This window comes from Antechinus flavipes, chromosome 2 (genome assembly GCF_016432865.1).
Source record: "Antechinus flavipes isolate AdamAnt ecotype Samford, QLD, Australia chromosome 2, AdamAnt_v2, whole genome shotgun sequence".
NCBI classification, from domain to species: Eukaryota; Metazoa; Chordata; class Mammalia; order Dasyuromorphia; family Dasyuridae; genus Antechinus; species Antechinus flavipes.
The window spans coordinates 579,543,433-579,566,974 of record NC_067399.1 but is presented as its reverse complement, the minus strand read 5'-3'; the positions used below and the strand labels follow the sequence as shown (position 1 = coordinate 579,566,974).

The 23,542-nt window shown below is 33.7% G+C and overlaps 1 protein-coding gene across 10 annotated transcripts in view; it reads right to left on the bottom strand.

Moving 5' to 3' along the window:
• BTRC (beta-transducin repeat containing E3 ubiquitin protein ligase) overlaps positions 1–23,542 on the bottom strand; it is a 190,852-nt gene that overhangs the window by 27,789 nt on the left and 139,521 nt on the right. For all 10 annotated transcript variants that reach the window (XM_051981257.1, XM_051981250.1, XM_051981253.1 and 7 more), the window contains 2 exons: positions 7,712–7,943; positions 2,214–2,400 (listed from right to left, as the gene is read on the bottom strand). In XM_051981257.1, the coding sequence (XP_051837217.1) occupies positions 2,214–2,400; positions 7,712–7,943 (419 nt within the window). The remainder of the gene's footprint in view (positions 1–2,213; positions 2,401–7,711; positions 7,944–23,542) is intronic.

Genomic DNA, 23,542 nt, shown 5'->3' with positions numbered 1-23,542 from the left:
TGAGCAGGAAAGAGATAAACATCAAACATTAAAGAGAGAAAGGGAACATGTAGAAATGGAAGTTGCATTGATAAAGTGATTTTATATTAATAGTAATATTAAGCAGAGTCTGGATATGATGACCAAAATAGTTTTAATTTCATAGGTGTACATCAAATTAGGAGGGATGTAGCAGACATAGTTTGTAGAGGATGTAGCTGAAGTAGAGGGAATCAAATTAGAACCTTAGAAGACAAAAAACAGCAGGAGTAGGTTATTTCTTCTGTAGTTGGAAAGTCTGTAGGAGTAGCAGTCATATACTTGGTATTGAATCTTGGTTGATTTGGATTTCATATATTTTCCAGTGAGCTTGTTTGGCTGCAACTTTAATTAAAATTGTTTTATTTAGGACCAGACCTGAGTGCAATTATTATATGTGTAGTCTGCTTTTGGTGTTTCCTACTTCCTCCAGTGACCTATTTTCTTCAAACCTTTTCTGCTCCTTATCTTAATGAAAGCATACACATTCACACTGAAATGTCAGTAGTTAAAATAAGTTTTAAAGTGTTACTGCTTCCAGTATTATTAATCTAAAAGAATGGGAATGAGTTTCTTGTGATGGAATTCTTAGTATTGGCAGTATCAGTACATTGAATTTATACTAGAAGCAATCAACTTTTATTGTTGTTCAGTTGCATATGACTCTTTGTGATCCTGTGGACCAACTGTCCATGGAATTCTCTCGGCAAAGTTATTGGAATGGTTTGCCATTTCCTCTCTAGTTTTGGGCAGAGAGGAAGTGATTTGCTCAGGATCACAAAGCTAGTATGTGCTGAGATTACATCTGAATTCTGATCTTTCTGACTCCAGGCCCAGTGCTCTATCCATTTAACCATCTTCCTAGCTGCCCCTAAGCAATCAACTACACTTGTACCAAGAGAACTGAGTGCAGAGATGATTTCCTTTTTGGCATTGCAATCTCAAAGTCTGGCACAATAAGTATCTTGTAAATAATAGGTAGTTTAATAAGTAACTACTGAATGGAATTCCCTATCTGACAGAATGATTCTGGTGGTATTGATGACGTCTCTTGGTAAAAGTGTTACATAACTGCTTTCATTTGTGTTGTCTTATATAATATTCAAATCTTCATCTCCAAGGTACAGAGTTATTCATGAAAAAAGTCCTGTAAAAGTCACAATATGGTAGCAAATATAAAATCTTAATAGAAATTATTATACCTTTGGTTAATACAATTCTTGCTTTAAAACAATGCCAAAAAATTTTGCCCTTGGTAACTGGTTTTGTTAGAAATCTCCCTGATAAAGAGAATGAAAGAATCCTCTGAAATATTGGCCTTTTTAATGTATTTAAAAACTGAGTTTTAATCACAAAATGATCTTCATATTTCAGAAATATTCTTGGATGAGTCTTTAATTTTAAATTTATTCCCCACAGTCAATAATTTTTCATTTTTTTCATGATATAAGATAAACAATTGATGATGCTAATTTGGAGACATGTTTGCAACATTTTTCATAACTGCTAAAATGCGTGAGATGCCATTTTTATCTTGTTTATGAAATATTCATACCTGGTTTTCTTCTAATCAAAATCTTAAGAAATACCACTGGACAGAAAATTATAAATGGATGATTCTGCTCAAAATAAAGAAGTTTTAAGAAAAAGTTTTTCTTTTGTTAATGGAGCAGCTTGAAATTTTGGTGAAACACACTTGGTTTCATGTCTCCAAGCTCAATAATCAGATAATCCCCCAGAATAGTAATATTTTGGGATAAAACTATGAAATATCTTGAGAAAACCAGAAATCATAGATCTGGGTTCAAATTCAGCCTCTGTCCTTATTACTATGTGGCCCTGGTCATATCACTTATTCTCTTCAGGACTCCATTTTCTTGTCTATCAAATGAGGACAGATTAGGTGACCTTGGGTATTAAGATATGTTACGACTATAGAATATCTGCTAAAAAAGCAAGCAGACTCTTTGTTCTTATTTACAAGATTTCATTAGCTCTAGTGTACATAACTTAAAGAGCATCGTCCCAAAGAAAAATGACTGAATTGAATGAGGAAAAAATGTTTCCCTCCACATTTTTACTACAAGCAAGCTGGGCCACTGGGCTATGTATTAAGAGGCGCCACCTGCCTTCCAATGACTATAGATGCCCAGTACCTGAAGCTCTGTAGTAGCAGGAAAGTTGAAAAAGCTCACCATCCTCTCCGTTCTGCCAGGCCTCTCCACAGAGAGTCTGTCCTGACCATTCTCTCAATGAGTTTCTTCCATAACATTCCATCTGATGTCACTCGGTACCATTCCTTGCACACAAGCTCAGCGGCACACAGTGATTTGGCATCCAGATATGATAAAATGTTCTCAGCAATGTGATCTAAACCTCGAGCTGTGAGAAAACACAACAATGGGAGTATGAAAGGGAATATTCCCCCCCTTTCAAAAGGTCCTTAAAAAATAAAACGGCAATGGGTCCACTGTAAAGACACATCATTATCCCTAGTGGGGTCCAGTTTCTCTAGGAAACACAGAGTTGGATAAAATAAGTGTTAATTTTTTTTCCATAAAGTTATAGAAATAAACAGTATTTTCCATCTTTCTTTGGATTATGGAGTTAAAAGTTAACAACCAGCATGACCCTCAAGACATTAAAAATAAAAAGGAATCCAGAAAACAATATACATCTGTCTATATAGCACTAGGGGATGGGGATGTTCTATGAGTGATATCTCAAACTCTACCATACAGATCCCCAAAATCTTTATATTAGGGTCATTTCTCATTTCTTTTCTACAGCAGTTCAAGAGTTTTTTTTTTTTTTTTGGTAAAACATTAATATTTAAAATGTGCTAAGGATAGGGGTTACATATGTGGAGAGAAGGGTTAGTGTGCTTTGTATTGTATTTGGGCAAGGAGTGAGAGAGATAGAAAAAATACAGATCCAAGTTAGGTATGCCCTCTTTAAGAAGTGTAAGTGCAGGTCAGAAGCACAGTTAAAAAGGCAAATTCCTTCCATCTTAGGAAATAAATTTTAGTGGAGGGGAGGAAGTGGGGAAATAGTTCAATGAATTTGTAAATATTGTTAAGTATGTACAGAAAAATAGTTTCTTTGTATTTTAATACCACCATAAAACAAAAGAAGTAAATAACTAAAAATGAAAGGATAATGAAATTATCCTTTTCTTCTAGAATACTTTCTATCCTGAATTTCGGTAATACTTCCTGCTCAAACCCTGATCCCTACATCTTTTTAGCTTAAGAATCGTGATTCTTATTTGATGGGGAAAAAAAAAAAAACCTGAAACCCTAAGTTGAAAGTTATTTTTTTTCCCTTCCTCATTTTAGATTATCATTATGATGCTTTCTGCCATCATCTTCTCTTTCATCTGTTTCGCTTGAAGAAAACATGCACAAGTGATCCTATTTCATCTTCCTTTTTCCTGTAGATTGCTCCATTAGTCTCAGTGTTTTTCTTATGCTCAATCTCTCCTTGTTTACTGATTGCTTTCCTGACTACAAACATGTCCTTGTCTCTCTCTTATTCTCAAAAAACCTTCACTTGATCTATTCTTTCCTGTTAGCTATTTAACATGCTCCTTTTCAGTATCTGTTGTTGAATCTTCTATTTGTCATGTTGCTAAATGTGGGTGACCCACAGGGCTTTGGCTTGAGATTTCGTCTTTTCTCTCATTATTTCACTTGATTTTCTAGCTTCTATAGCTTCACAATTATTATTTCTATGCTGAAGTTTCTTAGATCTATTTATCCAGTTGTAATCTCTCCTAGACCTTCTAATTCACATATCCAATTGCCTACTGAACATCTCATACTAGATGCCTCATAGATATTTTAAATTCAACACGACCCAAAATGAACTAATTATCTTTCTTTTCAAACCTCTTCACTTCCAAATTTCCTTGTTATTGTTGAGGACACCTCCCAGTCACCCAGGCTCACAATCTTGGTGTCATCCTTGATTCTTCACTCTATCTCACCTCCATAGTCTATCTGATTCAGTCCTATTGATTCTGACTTTATAACATCTCTTGTATGTGGCCTTTCTCTCAGATTGTTAGTAATTTGGTACAGGTCCTCATTACTTCATACTTGGAAGTGCTGCAATGGGTTTTTAGTTGGTCTTCTGGCTTCATTTCTCAAACCCAGTCCAGCCTATCCTCCAATCAACTGTCACACTTATTTTCTGATCATGTTATACTCCATTTTAATTTTAGTTTATACCCAGTTTAAGAACCCCATTTCCAAAAAATTATTTCTCCTGTCATAGGAGCATTCTTCACTTTCAATAAAACCATATTTTCTCCTTTCTTTTACTTGTTTCAATCCCTCCCTTTGTTCCTCATCCATTCTCTATAGACTTTCTTCCTGAGAAACTACAGGAGTTATTTTCCTTTTATTGTTAACCTTTGATTTGTTTAGGGTACAACATATATTCCCCTTCTATGTTCTTCTCCTTTCACACACCCTCCCATTCTGCAGTTTAGTTCAACAAAAAAAAAGTGTTTCTCTTATAGGTTAGTGGTTAGAGGGGTTAGACCATGTTTCAGGCTTGGTTTTCCACCATATTTCTATTTGATTTAAATTTCACTTTCACTCTTTTGTCTCCTTGTATACTTTCAGAAAGAAATCTCTTAATAGTCTCCTCAGATATTATTCAGTTATAACCGCATAACTGTCTTTCTCTTTTTAAATTTTTTCCTTTCTCTCCCCCCAACTCTTCAGGGTCATTTATTTTGTAGACTGTGTTTTCATTGGTTCCTCTACTTATTTACTTATCCTTTATTTCTGTTGTCTTTGGTAACTGAAAAGCAAAAAGTCTGCTCAGGTCTGTTTTTTTTTGGTAGGAATGCTTCAAGTACCTATTTTATTGAACATCCTTACTTTTTTCACTCATGATTAAACTCAGGTTTTACCTCACCCCCACTTTTAACAAACTCCAATGGCTTCCTATCACTTTCAGAGTTCAAATGAAAAATCTTATTTGGCATTCAAAGCCCTTTATAAGTTAGTCTCTTCTTTCCAAATTTCTTATGCCCCCCACTCTCATACTTTTTAAAAAAAATTTATTAACTTTTTATTGATAGAACTCATGCCAGGGTAATTTTTTTTTTACAACATTATCCCTTGCATTCACTTCTGTTCCGATTTTTCCCCTCCCTCCCTCCATCCACCCCCTCCCCCAGATGGCAAGCAATCCTTATACATGTTGAATAGGTTACAGTATATCCTGGATACAATATATGTGTGCAGAACCGAACAGTTTTCTTGTTGCACAGGGAGAATTGAATTCAGAAGGTATAAATAATCCGGGAAGAAAAACAAAAATGCAAGCAGTTTATATTCATCTCCCAGTGTTCTTTCTTTGGGTGTAGCTGCTTCTGCCCATCTTTGATCAATTGAAACTGAATTAGCTCTCTTTATAGAAGAGATCCACTTCCATCAGAATACATCCTCAATGTATTGGAGTGGATTACAACTTCCTTTTCTAGCTCATTTTAGAGATGAGGAAACTGAGGCAAAAAGGATTAAGCAACTTGCCTGGGGTCACATAGCTACTAAGGTCTGAGGCCAGATTTAAACTCAGGAGATTAAAAAAAAAAAAAAAAAAGGAAAAGGGCATATATGTACAACAATTTTTATAGCAGCTCTTTTCTGATGGCAAAGAACTGGATATTGAACAAAAATTGTGATTATGTGCTTCTGATGGAATATTATTGTACCATTAAAAATGAGCAAGATGCTCTCAGAAAAACCTGGAAAGATATGATTTGATGAAAAGTAAAATATACCATGTACAAAGCAACAATAATATTGTAGGATGATCAGCTGTGAATGACTTAGCTACTTGCTATTTCCCTCTCGGTACCAGTTGGTCCTCCTACTTGGAATGCTCTCCCTCTTTCCTCTGACTTTTGATTTCCCTAGCACTTTTTAAGGCTTTATACAAATGTCACATTCTTATCTTTATCATTATTGTTGTTGTTACCCTTTCCTAGGGCATAACCTCTTTTAAAAAATTGTTTTTATTTTTTTCTGGTTATACATGTATATTAACTTTTAAAATACACATTTCTTTATGGATCATTTTGGGAGAGAAAAATCAGAACAAAAGGAAAAAAACCATGGAGGGGAGGGGAAGAAACAGAAAAAAAAAAAAAAAAGGTGAACATAACATGTGTTGATTTACATTCAATCTCCATAGTTCTCTTTCTGGATGCAGATGTCATTTTCAATTCAATTTATTGGGAATGCGTTAGATCACTGAACCACTGAGAAGAATCAAACAGGACATAAGCTCCCCAGGTACTCTTAGTACCTGGCCCACAATAGATATTTAACAAACTGAACAATAATTTTTGCAGCATCTCAGTGACTATTTATAGGATAAGTATAAGAATATTCAGTGTTTATATGTGTTTAGGGTTGTTGTTGTTGTTTTTAAACTGGATAGGCCTTGCCATTAAAATTCTTTACCACTCATTCAATCCTATGTACTGAGGCTTCTGAAGAATAGTTGCCTATAAAAGAGCAAGATTGAACTAATAAACCTTCTCTTGGCTGCTATTCTAATTCATAAGTGAGACAGACATTCAGAGTTATTTCTCTTTACAGATCACATCAGAAGTTTTCTAAAGACTCATAGTTCAGAAGAGCTTCCTCTTTTCCCAATTCCCTCAGACACAAATTTTTACTAAATAAGAGAAAGAGTACACTAAGCTTTATTTTGTGTATTTTTTCTCTCTGGATCATATACGCAAGTACGTGCTCAAAATCAACCACCAATCAAATGCATTTAATGCTACCAATTCTGAAAGTCAGTAAGAATTTATTTTCTATTTAATGAGAGATAAATTTACAAATTAAGCATAACAATGTTTACTTTCAAGATGTTATTAAAACATATTTGATAAAATTTAACTTTTGGGGTTGAAAAACATCTTCATATAAGAGATTCTTTAGAGTAATTAATTCTTTAATGTAGTTTAAATTTATTAATTTTTCAATATTAGTTTCTCTTTAAGAATTGATTTTAATGTAGTCACAATCTTTATATTTACCTAAGAGGATCATTTTCCAAAGTAATAATGCCTTTCCAGTATACTAGATTACTACCATTAAGCACTTAGCACAAAAGGAAAAAAAAATTTCCAAGACTCTCATAGCCTCCATATTTATATAGTTTTTCAATAGCTATTTGTTTACTAAGCACACTGAGATTGTAAACCTAGAGTTTACATATTTAACTTCATAACAAGACTCCTGAGATATCCTTATCAGATTTTCAGTTAAAAATGTTTCTTATTCAATCCTGGAATTTATACTGGTTGATGATCAAACTTATAAGAATTATTAATATATAACAAATATAACTTGAAACCAAGACGGCTTATAGATATGCCAGGCAAAACATTTCTTAAGATATGGTTGGTGAATGAGGATACAAAAAGGTCAAAGAGGATAAAAGAAACATTATTTTAAAATTAATTTTTAAATTATACTCTTGTTTTGAAGTGGCTAAGATAAAAGGGATAAGTTTAAAAATACATATATATTAAAATGAGGCAATGTTCAGATAAGAATCAAAGCCACCAGAATGTTAGATATTATCACTATCAAAACTCTTTTTAAAAAACAGCCTATCCCATAAAAAATGTATAATTTGCAAAAAACAGTATACATACCTGGCAAGGCAGTTATGAAATCTCTTTGTAGCATGGGTTTGAGGTATGAGTTTATGTGTCCATGCTGGTAGTGACACATCTGAGATATAAGATGTTCCACAAATTCTACCTGGTCAGATTCTGACCACTGTTCAAAATATTTGACGCACAACTCCTTCTCTTTCTCATAACTTGCAGAGAGTTTCCTTTGCTTGGGCACAATCATGCTGGAGGTGCCATTGGCAAGTTTTGTCTAAAGAGGAAAAACAAAAATAAATATAGGACATTACAAGCAAAACTCAGGAAAATTTACAACATTTTGGAAGGCATGTATCAGGCAAATGTGAGAATCATATCATTTTGTTAGTGATCAGATACTATGACATATTGTCATTGTCTGGAAAGGCATGAGACAAACAATACCTGAACAGGGAATTAATTGCCTGTATTGCTATATGTAACAAGCTAAGAGAAACTATGATAAATAGGCCATAGAAGAAAATCATGTTTGGAAAATACAATTTTCTTTTTATCTTTGTGTCCTTAAAAACAGGAAAGACTTCTTGTAAATTGTAGGTGTTTAATAAATGTTCGTTGAATTGAGTTGAAAACATTTTAATAATCATTTTCTTAATAGTAAAGCAAGAAAATGTTTGAGGAAAGAAGGACCAATGTATATGCAAGGCTGTGCTGAAAGCTCTAATAAGTTTATATCAAAAACTCAAATCCTATCTTTTATGTTATCAAAAAGAAAGTCATTATTACTTTTATAAAAACCCCATTTCTATTCTTTAAAAGTTTTACAATTTTGTCAATGTGAGTATTCTTTCTACTGATTTAAACTGCAATCCCTCTGAACTACAGTTTTATGTTTGCTGTGGCTAAAAAGATGATCATGTAGAAGTCTTCAAGTGATGAGTCTCTTTGAGCTGCTTTTCAGATGATAGATCTATTCTGTTCCTAGATTGGTTATCTTAATGCCCTCAAACTTCATTACAATGCTTGATAGTAAATAGAGGTGACCCTAGATTCTCATAGGCTATAATGTAGAGTACTTCAAGCTGTGGTAGATAATTTCATCAACATCACATATAGTATTAAAACAATTTTTAAATTATAATTAGTATATGGAAATTATCTAATGATATGTCTTTAACATACTATCATCTTGAAGATTTGACTTTTTTAGATGGTATAATCAAACAATCTTTCAAAGTTATTTTGTTAAGTCTTTGGCATAATGCTAAAGGCAACCTTAATTTTGGAGTTTAGAGGAGATACCTACTAAAATATATGTGATCAGATCACAGAGAAAATAAGCCAAGCCAAGAAAATAACATACCCAATGGCTACAATAATGTAAGTGGAAAGAGCAATGACAACAAAATGATGAAAAGTGAATGTTGCAAAATTACAAAAAACAAATATGGCCTCAAGGTAGCTCAGTGGAAAAAGCCCAGGGTCTAGAATCAAGAAGACCTGAGTTCAAAACTAACTTCAAACACTTATTAGCTGCATGACCCTGAGTAATCACTTAACCTCTACCTCAGTTTCCACATCTATAAAATGAAGGTAATAATAAGCACTCATCTTCCAGGATTTGCTGGGAGGACCAAATGAAATAATATTGGTAAAGTGCTTAGTACAGTGCCTGGCATACAGCAGGTAGTATAAATACTTATTTGCTTCTTGATCCAATTCCCTTCCCAAAGAAGAGCTAAATCTCCTCCAATTCCTCTGCAGAGGTAGAAAGTCCATGGCTGTGGAAAATTGCATATATTTTTAGTGCAGTGATTGATTTTGCTGATTTTTCTTTCTCTTTTTTTCTTTAAAATATATTGTTATATTAATAACAAGCTCTTTAAGAAGAGGGAGGGGAAAGATCCTGAAAGGTTCTTTAGGTTCTTAAAGGTGATATAAAAACAGAAGATAGCAATAAAAACTTTTTTATAATGATGTTTGCATCTCAGATCCTAAGTTCATGAAAGCAGAGACCACATCCTGTCTAAACTTTGTATCTCTTCTAGACCTACCACAGGGCTACACATACAGTAATCATTTAATAAGTAATTGCTGAATGAAAGGGAAATTGAAAAGAGAAAATGTGAGAAATGTTAAATTAAGATTTATAGCTAACAAATATAGTGAACTATATAATTCTTTAAAAAAAAACTTATTAGTATGAGGATGTATTCTGATGGAAGTGGATTTCTATGACAAAGAGACTTAACTGAGTTTCAATGGATAAATGATGGACAGAAACAGCTACACCCAAAGAAGGAACACTGGGAAATGAATGTGAACTATTTGCATTTTTGATTTTCTTCCCGAGTTATTTTTACCTTCTGAATCCAATTCTCCCTGTGCAGCGGGAGAATAGTTCGGTTCTGCAAATATGTATTGTATCTAGGATATACTGCAACATATTTAACATATATAGGACTGCTTGCCATCTTGGGGGGTGGGGTGGAGGGAGGGAGGGGAAAAAACGAAACATAAGCAAGTGCAAGGGATAATGTTGTAAAAAAATTATCCTGGCATGGATTCTGTCAATACAAAGTTATTATTAAATAAAATAAAATTAAAAAAAAAATAAAACCTTATTATAGCTTTTTATTTACAAGTTATATGCATGGGTGATTTTACAGTATTGACAATTGCCAAATCTTTTGTTCCAAATTTTCCCCTCCTTCCTCCCATCCCCTCCCCCAGATGGCAGGTTGACCAATACATGTTAAATGTTAAAGTATAAATTAAATACAATATAAGTATACATGTCCTAGTAGTTATTTTGCAGTACAAAAAGAATCAAACTTTGAAATAATGTACAATTAGCCTGTGAAGGAAACCAAAAATGCAGGTGGACAAAAATATAGGGATTGGGAATTCTATGTAGTGGTTCATAAACATCTCCCAGAGTTCTTTTGCTGGATATAGCTGGTTCAATTCATTACTGCTCTATTGGAACTGATTTGGGTGAACTATATAATTCTGATTATATATTATTTTTTTCCTAAACAACACAAATACCTCCCTTTATATCTATGCCTTTTGTTTTTTAAAAGATAGAATGGATAGAATTGCTATTTGTTACAATCTAGAATTCACAACTGCTTGATCAAAACCATTTAAGCATAGTGAATGTTAGTAACAGTCAATTTAAGAATTATGCTGTTTATACTTCAAATTAGGTTTTTTTGTTGTTGTTGTTGTTGTTTGTTTACCTATGGGATTACACCTTGATTATCAGCTATCAGCATCATTAACAAATGAAACAGCTTTGGGATTTTACAAGATTGCATGAATGTAGCAATAGAGAAACAAATTCAGGTTATACATTTACCTATGATGAACAAAGCCAAAGCATGACACTTTTTTTCCTCTCCTTTCCTTTTCTTTTTTTTAATTAAAGCTTTCTAATTTTCTTTTTTCTTTTTCTTTTTTGCTGAGGCAATTGGGTATAAGTGACTTATTCAAGATCATACAGCTAGGAAGTGTTAAGTGTCTAAAGCCAGATTTGAACTCAGGTCCTCCTCACTTCAGGGCTGGTGCTCTATCCACTGTGCCACTTAGCTGCCCCCTACTTTTTAATTTTCAAAAGATATGTATGGATAATTTTTCAACATTAACCCTTGCAAAACTTTTGTGTTCCAATTTTTCCCCTCTTCCTCTCACCCCCTCCTCTAGATAGTAATTAATCCGGGGCAGCCAGGTGGTGCAGTGGATAGAGCGCTCGCCCTGAAGTCAGGAGGTCCTGAGTTCAAATCTGTTCTCAGACACTTAACACCTCCTGGCTGTGTGACTCTGGGCAAGTCACTTAACCCCAATTGCCTGAGCAGCAAAACAAACAAACGATAGTAATTAATCTAATATATGCATACATATTTATACAATTATCTTGTCGCACAAGAAAAATCAAATCAAAAAGGAAAAAAATGAGAAAGAAAATAAAATTCAAGCAAACAACAACAGAATGAGTGAAAGTACTATGTTGTGAACTATATTCAGTTCCCACACTCCTCTCTCTCTGAATGTAGATGGATCTCTTCATCACAAGATTATTGGAAATGGTCTGAATCATCTCATTGTTAAAAAGAGCCACATCTATCAGAACTTGATCATCATATAATCTTGTTGTTGCCATATACAATGATCTTCTGCTTCTGCTCATTTCACTTAGCATCAATTCCTTTAAGTCTCTCTAGGCCTCTAAAATCATCCTGCTGGTCATTTCTTACAAAACAATAATATTCCATAACATTCATATACCATAATTTACTCAACCATTCTCCAGTTGATAGGCATCCACTCAATTTCCAGTTTCTTGCCACTACAAAAAGGGTTGCTACAAACATTTTTTGCACATGTGAGTTTCCTTCCCTTTTTTATGATCTCTTTATGATATAAGCCCAGTAAAAACACTGCTGGATCAACAGGCATGCACAGTTTAATAGTCCTTAGGGCATAGTTCCAAATTTTTCTCCAGAATGGTTGGATCACTTCACAACTCCACCAACAATGTATTAGTGTCCCAGTTTTCCTACATCTTCTTCAATATTCATCCTTGTTCAAGCATGACACAAACAAATGAACAATTAGTTTCTGAAAGTGATTAACTGAAGAAGTTATTAATTTCCTAACTATTCCTTTCACTAGATCTTTAGTCATCACATCCTCAGGACTGGATATATGCCTTATGAGATTATATGATGCGCATTCCTTAGAACCAAACTTATTGGCCACTGCAAATTAATCGATCCTAAACATGATCAAGCAGACCAGTAAACAAACAGAGAGGCTATACGGTTTTGAACATTGATTCATTATCACTCATTGTATAATATGCCATGTTTTTTATTTATATCTAACAAGAATGGATTAGCTCATTTCATTTTCAAGTAGAAGTTGCACTTATGTAAAGATTTCTGGTAGTAAAAGATCTAGAATATTCCCTGATACAGTTTTTCTTAAATACGTAAAGTAAATATAGCAAAAAAGCCATGGTCTACAGTTAAAAAATAAAATCCCCAAATTTCAATTTGAGGACTTCTGAAAACCCACTAGGGCAAAATGAAAAAGTTCAGTTATTAAGAAACCAACAGGCTGTATATTAGATTGCGTGTGTGAGAGGGTAATGGTTACCAGAGGTGGTAGAATTGATTTGGTTTCCCCAGAAAAAGCCTGATGACTCAACCACTTGTGTGGAAGTCCCCAGGAAAGCTGACAAACTGCCTCAGCTTAATAGTAACAGTAACTATCTGCTCTGGCTGTCAACCCTTCCTCCCTTCTGCAACATATTTCCTCCTCCTCCTCCTCCTCCGCTTCCTCCTCCTCCTCCTCTTCTTTTCTTAAAAATCAATATGTAGCTTTATAAAAAAAACAAAAACCCACCACCACATATGTCAGATGAAGTAAACAAACTGGAAGTTAAATAATTATAGAGCTGTCCTCCAGATCAGAGATTGGCAAATAGCAGAAGGCCAAAGCCCATCAGAAGTCTTTTTTGGTACAATCAGTAAACTAAGAATGATTTTTACATTTTAAAATACAGTGAAATTTTATTTGAAAATGTAAAAAACATTTTTAGTTCAATGGCCTACAAAATCATCCTGCATTTGGCCATTTGGTCATAGTTTGCTGACTCTGGCTCTGGATAAAGCAGTATTCAAGAGTTAATATATTATTACATACATCACATTCAAAATGATCAAAGAGTTTCTTCTAGTTGTAGCTCTACTATTGTAAGGAGAAACCGGTTTGGACTGTGACTACAGTACCCTCCTACCACTGTTAAAGAAGTATGCTGATTTTGTGAATGTACAGTAACATACACTTTGGAATAGGAAGGATTTTAATGTTTATCAAGTTCCACATCTCTGACAAATAAGGAAACTGAAGCTTTACAAGGTCAAACAGATAGGAAATAATAGACTCAGGATGGAGGAATCAGGGATGAATAAATGTCATTCAATAATTAAAACACATAATGACCAATTAATATACACAGGAAAAATTCAGAAAAGTGAAAGGCATAAAAGAATAATTAATGAATGATGTTATATCCAAGATCATAATTTAATTCAGGAGCCTATGATACAGTACTTTGTTTGCAAAGTGGAATAATAAAAATAAAAATAGGTAATGGTACCTTCCACAGAACAGAACTCATTCAATATTTGTTAAATTTTAAATAAATAATATTTCACGTTTGTATGCCAGCATTTTATATTTTATAAAGTACTTTCCTAGCACAGAATCATAGCTCTGGAATTTAAGGGGCTTCAGATGCTATCTGTGCCAATCAGGAACTAACCAAGAATCTTCTTTGGTCATTCAGTTTTTGCCTGAAAATCTAGAATAAAGAGGAAACCTTTACTTCTCCAATATTAGTTTTGGATACTTCATGGTTAGGATTTTTTCCCATATATTTAACCTTAGTTTTGCTTCTTGGAAACATACATGCACAGATCTCAATGCAAAAGAATTCTAATTTTTCTTCCATATAACAACCCTACCTTATTCTGGATTTCAGTATCCTCATTTGCAAAATGGAGGGAATAGTCTAAATGATTTTTAAGGTTCTATACCTATGATCCTGTAATTCTGTGTCCTTTTCTAAATCTTTACTTCTTCCGATGAAATGTTTTCAGTTTCTTTACCCTATCATACACCATGATCCTGAGACCCTTTATTTCCTAGATGCTCTCTACTGGACACAATTCAGTTTATCAATGTCCTTCCCAAACTGTGGTGCCCAGAGCTAAAAATAGTACCTAAGATGTGGTCTGACAGCACATAGTGAAGTAGGATTATCACCTGTCTGATGTTGGAAATAATGCCTTTTAATGAAGAGTAAGAACAAGTTAGCTTTTTTTGATGACCTTGTTAATGTAACTCTTGATACTGAGCTGCTATTTTAGTACAATCACAAGATATTTTAAAGATGGACTGTTGTATTCTCACGACTTCTTCACTTGCTATTTATGAAGTAGATTCTTAGAATCCAAGTGTAAGATTTTACATTTGCCCCCATTAAATACCATCTTATTGGATTTAGCCCAACAATGTGGCTTGTTCAGATCTTTTTAGACCCTATTATACAAAACATTAACTGATTCTCCTGGCTTTGGTTTGACTACAGTTTTGAAAAGGATGTCGTGGGGGCTGCTGATTGACTGATGGACCTATTCCTTTTTCTAAGTTATTTTGGCAAAAATTACAAAGAATACAAGGCCAAACACAAAGCCAACATATTCCAATATGCTTGGAATGAGCTACTCCAGACTTCTACTAATGTTTTTTAAAATTACATTAGTTTTTCATAATTTGTTGATGAAGCAGTTTGAACACTACTTCTTCTTCCAGGTTTAACTATTCTTTAGGATATTTTCTGGAAATCCACCAGAAATTGAAGTCAATCTCAACAGCCAATAGTTTATAGATTCTAGTCTTTATCAAACTTGGAACAATACTAATTTTTCTTCAGTTCTCTGGTATCTCTCTCAATCTTTATAATCTTTCAAAAAATCAATCACATTACAGGCAACATAATAGCTGAGTAGACAGAAAGCTGATCATGGGAAGACCAAGGTTTAAGTTTTGCTTGTGATATATGTGGTTTGAATTTGGGCAAGTTATTTAACCTCTCAGTTTCCCAGGCAACTCTTTCAAAGTTTCAGAACATATGTTGATCTCCACTGATAGTTTCCTCACCAAGAGTTCTCTATACCTATGGAAAAACACAAATCCATATTTTGACTGAAAAATCAACTAACCAAATTAAATATAATGGTTTAGTAATCATAATTCTGGTTTTTTCAGTACAAGGCTAGATGGAAAGTAAGAACTGAGAAAGAGTCAAACTTCATAATACATGTATGACATTTTGATCAAATTTGCAGATGACACAAAGCTAGGAGAGACAACTACCCCACTGGATGACAAAGTCAGGATACAAAATGGTAGGAACTGGCTACAACATTGAGCTGAAATTAATAAGATGTAATTTAATAAAGGTAATAGTAAAATCTTACACTTTGGGCTGAAAAATCAACAAATATAAAACAGAGGGAATATTGACTAGATATAGTTTATCTTAATAAGATCTTGAAATTGTAGTGGAATATAAACTTCTAGGCCATCCCCTTATAAGATCTACAAAGAAAGACTGGAAGGTTAAGTCAAAAGGCTGGATTAGACTGATTATGCAGAAGGACAATGACCTAAAAGTGGGTTTATGCCCTTTAATATTCACAACTGTAAGTAATTAAAAATGAAGTGGAGAATCTAAAGGAGTAATTTAATTATTCTTTTCCACCCAAACAGCAGTTGTTAGAAAAAAGAAATGTTGAGGAAACTGGTAGAGGTTTCCAGAAATATATTTTAGTTTTCTTTGTGAGATCACTCCATTAATATTTTAACAGCTCCTACAACAGATGATTATATATTAGGTAAACTCATAAGCATGTCAAATCTGATTAATAAGTGTAGAAGACAGGGAGGCATCAGAAAAAGAAATGTTCACATTAAATTAACATCTTGAGTAATTTTCAGTAATCAACCAGGAAAGTTTGATTTCTTTCTACTTTTTTAAAAACAAAAAATATCAGAAAACATACAACTGCCCTAATATGAAATAATTAAAGATGATAAATGCTACAAAAATCTTTCACATATCTTTTTGCTATTGACTCATTATAAGGGAAATCTTATAATTAAAAAAAAATTGAAATAATGCCATATTTGGATTCTTTATTGGGTTTTGTGATAGCCAAAGATAGGATAGGCATCTAAAATTTTTAAGTTTTAAAGGAAAACCAATTATTTCCTTAGTAGGTTCTCTCATGCAACTTTATAGCTTCCAGGGTGATAGGTTCTTTTGTTCTAAACTAAAAAACTCACAGTGGTTTAATTTACTGCTGCATTATTATAGCTACTAACTACTCACACCTCCAAGGCTGGTAAACTCACTGATCTAGACAGTGCTACCTTAAAAGGATTTTTGGATGGGTCCTAGTGAAGGGAAAAAAAAAAAGGACATAATGTTTAATTATAAGAAATGATTGAAATAGGCACAGACATACCCCGGGTGCCTCTGCACTGCAGCAAGCTCTAAACTTGTTATCGTTAATGGTTTAAATTTCACTGTGCTAATCATTTCAGGACACAAGCCTTTCTTGATAATCTAATGAATTATTCCAACATCCTTCAGCAAAAAAAAAATCCTCCATGACAGCACTAATTACAAGACGTTTTCCCAGTGCTTATGTAAAATATGACAGAGCAGCAGCTTAGGGAATTGCAGAAAACTGCTTCTAATTTCCACTGAGAAACTGACAAACACCTCTCTTTCATCTCTCCCAGCTCTCAAGTAAGATTTAACTTTCTCATTTAGTTAATTACCGAGTGAGGATCATCATTTCCCCGGATCGGAGCGGCACAGAGCCTTTATCGTGTTAACTTGTGAACTTGATCGATGGCTGCTGCTAAAACTTAATAACTTCACCCCCTGGCAAATTGTAAGATAAATATAATAGGAGAAACTCTGACAGTAAAAACCTGCCAGAAATGAGCGCTGTGTTTATGTTTCTTTGCAGGCAGCAAAAAAACAACCGACAGCTTATTACTGGGTGCGTGTTACTTATATTTAAAAGACTCCAGGCAGTTAACTTGCTGCGTACTGTTCAAACTTTGCTCACAAGAAGAAAAAAAAATGTAGAAAGCTTCAGTGAAATCTACATGGAAGAGTAGGGAAGCAAAAATTGAAAAGTAACAAATTATTAAGTCATGTTTAGGTGTAAATCTTTAAAATGCTTTGATTTAGCATTTATAAAAAATTCCAGTAGGTGATAAAGTCAAATGATAAACTCCTTAAGGAAAAAAAAAAGATCCTGAACTTTTAAGGCTTTGTAAAAGCTATCACTGGAGCCATTGCAGGAGAGAATTTTTGCAGCACTGAGATTTTCCAAAGACTATGAGTCCATGTCTGAAGAATTCAATTAACTGCAGTATTCCTAGATCTCTGGCATCTCAAAAAACCCCCAGGGCTAGAAAATCATTCACTGACTATACTATTTAACCCTTTCAGTGCCCTTCTCTATTCAGAAAAGTATCAGGCTGCCAAGAATACTTACTCTGAAATCCTGTTTCACTTTTCCTATTCAAATTACCCATCCCAGAGGTTGTAACAGCAGTCTTTTTGTTAAATGCATATATGGATACAGGAATTTAAATTTTAATTGAGGTAGAACTGGTATTCATCTATATACCATTCTAACTAGGAAACTTAAGTTTTATGCTCTTCATGGTGAATGGCTTACAAGGACAGCAAATATAATAATAACTATAAATAAAAAAGTTTAACCTCACTAAAAATGAAAAATAATAGAGTATTTTGCTTAATAAAGACCCCCTATGGCTATTTATGGAATATAATAACCCTAAAATAACTTTGCTGATAAGGCTCTAAATTTTCAGGTTTGCTTACCCTACATAAATATTAAATCTAAGAGTGGAAGGCCCTTAGGCCACTAGCCTAGAAAAAGGTAACCTGGCTGTTTGCAACGGGCAAAAGTATGACAGGGATTCAAGGGCCTTATTTTGCTTAGATATTATACCATGTAGATTGAAATGATTTAAGGATAATCTTGGCACCTAAGAAAAAAAACAAAAGACATTAGTAGGCCACCATTTTTAAACTTATAGGTCAGAGAATGGGAAAGCCAGAGCACATTCCTTTGCATTCTACATGTATATTTTTTTTACCTAAGGGCTTAATTTGCCAATTTGTTTGTTTTTCTTTATCTTCAGGGAGAGAATGAACTAATAATTTCACAGACACTAATCAAACTGTGTCTTAGGGAGTCAGAACCAGATCTCAAAACTATACTATGAAGCCATAAAAATGAAAATGATTTGATAAAGAAAAAAAAAGTTAATTAATAAAACTGATTAGGTACAAAATATATAGAAGCAAACAATAATAGAATATATTGTGCTTGATAAACCCATAGTTCCACTTACGGGGGAAAGTCACTTTTTTTTTTTTTAAATAATTATAACTTTTTATTGACAGAACCCATACCTGGGTAATTTTTTACAACATTATCCCTTGCACTCACTTCTGTTCTGACTTTTCCCCTGCCTCCCTCCACCTTGTCCCCCAGATGGCAAGCAGTCCTATACATATTAAATATGTCACAGTATATCCTAGATACAATATATGTGTGTAGAACTGAACAGTTCCCTTGTTGCACAGGAGGAATTGGATTCAGAAGGTAAAATTAAATAAGAAAATTGAGAAAAACAAAAATGCAAACAGTATACATTCATTTCATAGTGTCCTTTCTTTGGGTGTAGCTGCTTCTGTCCATTATTGATCAAATGGAACTGACTTAGAGCTTCTTTGTTGAAGAAATCCACTTCCATCAGAATACATTCTCATACAGTATCATTGTTGAAGTATATAATGATCTCCTGGTTCTGCTAATTTCACTTAGCATCAGTTCATGTAAGTCTCTCCAAGCCTCTCTATATTCATCTTATTGGTCATTTCTTACAGAACAATAGCAAACTGTATATACTTTGTTTGAATGAACTATACTATTATATCACTATGAGGCCTAAATAGTCCCCCCAAAAATCGGAGGAAGAAATGATCTGTATGAAAATATTTATAGCAACTCTTTTCATGTAGATAAAAACTGGAAATTGGGTTTGTGTCTGTGTTCTATTGTGAAATGGCTAAGTAGATTAACATATAATATTATTATGTCATAAGCAATGATGGCATTGATAGAAAAAGCTAAGAAGATCTTTACTAACTGATATAGAACAATGTGAGCAGAAGAGAACAATTTACACAAATATAACAATATTATAGAGAAAAAACAGCTTTGAAAGATTTTATAATTCTGATTGATTTAATGATAAGACATAAGGTCAAAAGAATGAAGATGAAACATTTACTTCTTGACTGAAAAGTAACGAACTTAAAACGTGAAAATTATGAGGAGAGGAAAAGATGTGATAATATAGGATTTCTTTTATTAGACTATGTAACTATGGACTGTGGGTTTTGTTTTTTAGATATTCAAAAAATTTTGCTCATGTTTCTTTGAGAAAAAATAGAGGAGAAGGTAGTGGGAAAGATAGAATAAATTGCTTTTTATTGAAAAATAAATGTAAAAAATTGTTGCAAAAAAAAAAAAAAAAAAAAAAAGCAAGCAAATTGGATAACCCAGGACCACTACTGAAAAACTGTACGGTGACCAGTGAAAGCTAGAATGAGATGGGGGTCTTAGCTCTCTTGGCCAGCAAGTGTACTGCAGCAGCTTTCATGATTACCCCATTCACTTGTGAATCATGAATCACACTATGGTTGCAGAGGCATACAATATGGCAGTTAAATCAACATATCAAAGCTAAAGCAGTTTATTTTGTAATTGTCAAATGAATGTCACATCTCAGGCACAAATGGTCTAAATTCAGCTTGACTGGATATGACCCAAGGTTACGGACAAAAGGGAAAAAAAATTAAAAACAACTAACTTTCCTTCTCTTTAGATTCTTCCTTTGATGCCATCAACTTCATTATAACATGCAATATTTTTAATATTTCTTGTAGAAAGCCAGAAGCTGATTCTGGAGAATCAGGATTATATGTTAAGATGACTATACCTATAGTCTATGACAAGTCTGGGTCCCAAGAGGATAAAAGGAAAGAAAACATGAGTATATAAGGGGCTTAATGTTACTAAGATCACCTTATTTAAGTGGAACAGCAATAATGCTTGTTGGACAAACAGTTCCTCTCCCACACTGCTAAACAATAAACATCAAAAGGGAGAGGAGATGAAAAACTATTTTCTTAAACCACTACTTAATGTTTCAGGCGGGCTAATAAAGTTTAATTGTCCAGAATCTGGTTGCTCTTTCTGTATAACTTTCTCTGATAGAGGTTGTTCATCTGGATGTTGAATGATGTTAATATTACTAAAATAAAATTTCTGTGATGGGAGAAAGTTTAAAGTAAGAGTTTTGTTTCTTCCACTATATCCTCCCTTTGTTTTAGCTTTATGAAGTTTACTTCTCCTGTAAATAATAGTGAAGGAATCTTTGGTTGCCAGAGGAAAGTATAAAAACCTTGCTGAACCATTTTTATTCAGCAGAATTTGATAATATGGAAAAATAAAAAAATTATATTTATGTATAGTGAAAAAAAGTTTTTCCTCCTTCTTGCCCTGCTGATTCTCATTAACAGCAAGAAGATAACCTATTAAGGAATTTTAACATCTAGGTAGAACTTGATCATTGAAGAAAGCTTTGGAAAGTACATCTAAAACCAGGATTAGGAAAGAGAAGATTTGGATTGGTGTTTCAAGAAGCCAACTCAGCTTTCTAAAAGAAATTCAGCTCTTTCCAAATGCTTGTTAATGCATGTTAAATGCGGCAGGAAATAATCCTTTGAGGCAGGCAACACAGGACTCTCTGAGCTGCACTGAATGAAGTAAATGACTTGTGACTTCTGAAGTCTTGGTTATCTGCAGGTAAAACTTTAATAACCCTTGGAACATCAAGGGACTGAAGTCATTTCTCTCTGGAATTCTTGGGTAATTGTTTTCTTAATTTATCCAGGAAAAACTTGGTTTGAATACAGCATGTTTTTTAGAAGTAGAGATCAAAATAACTTGCTCAAATCCACACAACTTAGTATGGTTGGGACTAAAACCCCCAATGTATTTGATGCTACTGACTTTACAGATTTTTCTGGAATAAAACTTGTGCTTTTCTCTTCAAGTTAATGACTGGAATATAGTACAGATGCCCAATGACTAAAACTTTTACTAATAAGCTAAGAGAGCTCCTCTAAAGAACAAACATTGTAATGTTTAGCACCACCTTGAAGACAATGTTCAATGTTATCCTGGTGAAGTTATCACAGAATTATAATAAGTCACCTAGTTCGATCATTGTTAAATTACTCCCCTTTTTCCACCATAATCTACTCTACAATATTATCCACAAGTGGTAACCTCAACTTTGCTAATGGTATTGTGAGGAGTCCAATACTTCTCACAAATAGTAATAATTTTCTTTACATCAAATTTAAGTCTGCCACTTTTCAAATTCTGCCAAAGGATTCTACAATTCTACCTTCAGAGGATAAGCAAAACAAACCCATTCTTTCTTCTATATGATGGTCTTTGAAATAATTGAAGACAACTGTTGAAGTCTGTCTCTGGTTTTCCTCTTTAGGATAAATATCCCCAACTTGTTCTTTTTTTTTTTTTTTTTTTTTTTTTTTTTTTTGCTGAGGCAGTTGGGGTTAAGAGACTTGCCTAGGGTCACACAGCTAAGAAGTATTAAATGTCTGAGGTCAGATTTGAACTCAGGTCTTCCTGACTTTAGGGCTGGTGATTTATTCAGTGTGCCACCTAGCTGCCCCCCCCCCCCCAACTTGTTCTAATGACTTTCATGTACAGCACCATCTCAAGGAATTTCACCATCCTTGTCACTGTCTTCCAGACTCTATAGTTTATCAACATGTTTTAAATAAATGATGCTCAAAGCTAACATGATATTCTATACATGGTCTGACCAGCACAGAGATCAATAAACCTGTTTATTAGTACTGAACATGCTACCTCTTAATGCACACTAAGAACAAGCTTTCTTGGCACAGGTGATTCATACTTAACCTTGTGTTCCACTGAACCCTCTAGATCTTCAGGCAAAATGGTGGTTAAATATATATCCCTCATTTCATGTTTGTGAAGTTTTTTTTTTTTTTTTTTAAGCCCAGTAGAAGACTTTCTATTTATCCCTATTAAAAAGAATTTTAATAGCGCCAATATATTAGCTAACCCTTTCAGTTTTGTCTCATTTGCAGATTTGATAAGTATATTGTCTTTGGATTTTTTTTTTCAGTCATGTCCAACTCTGTGACTCTTTCTGGAATTTTCTTGGTAGAGATACTAGAATGGTTTGCAAATTCCTTTTCTAGCTCATTTTACAGATGAGAGAATTAAGGCAAATAGAGTTAATTGATTTGCCCAGGGTCACATAGGATGCTGTTTAATCTCATCAATAGTAAAAATATTGAAGAGTGTAGGGTCAAGCATAGATCCCTGGAATATTTCATTGGTGATCTTCCAATATGATAGTTAAGCATAAATGATTATTTGGGTCTGGACATTTAATAAAATTTTTTTTCCTTACTATTATCTAGCCCATATTTTTTCATATTTTTCACAATAACATTAGAGACAGTCAAACAATTTGCCCAGATGGAGTAAAACTCCAGCTCTCACTGGTTTAACAATCTAGTAATAGTGTCAAAAAAAGGAAGCAAAATTAGTTTATCATGTTCTGTTCTTGATGCATCTAGGTTGGATAGCTGTGATTTTTATTTCCTTTTCTAGATGTTAACTAACCATCTTTAAAAAATATTTTGCTATTCCAACAGACTTCAGCTGAAAAATGTCATCTACATCCAGAAAGAGAACTATGGAGACTGAATCAGAATATATATATTTTCATCTTTGTTGTTGTTTGCTTGTTTTCACATCCAGAGAGAACTATAGGGACTGAATGTGGATCAAAATATATATATTTTCACCTCTGTTGTAGTTTGCTTGTTTTTTTTTTTCCCCTTTCTCATTTTTTCCCCTTTTGATCTGATTTTTCTTGTGTAGCATGACAAATATGGAAATATGTTTGAAAGAACTGCACATGTTTAATCTATATTGGATTGCTTGCTGTCTAGAGGAGGAGGGAGTAAGGAAGGAAAAAAAATCTGTTAACAAGGTTTTGCAGTGGTGAATGTTGAAAACTGAAAACTATCTTTGCATA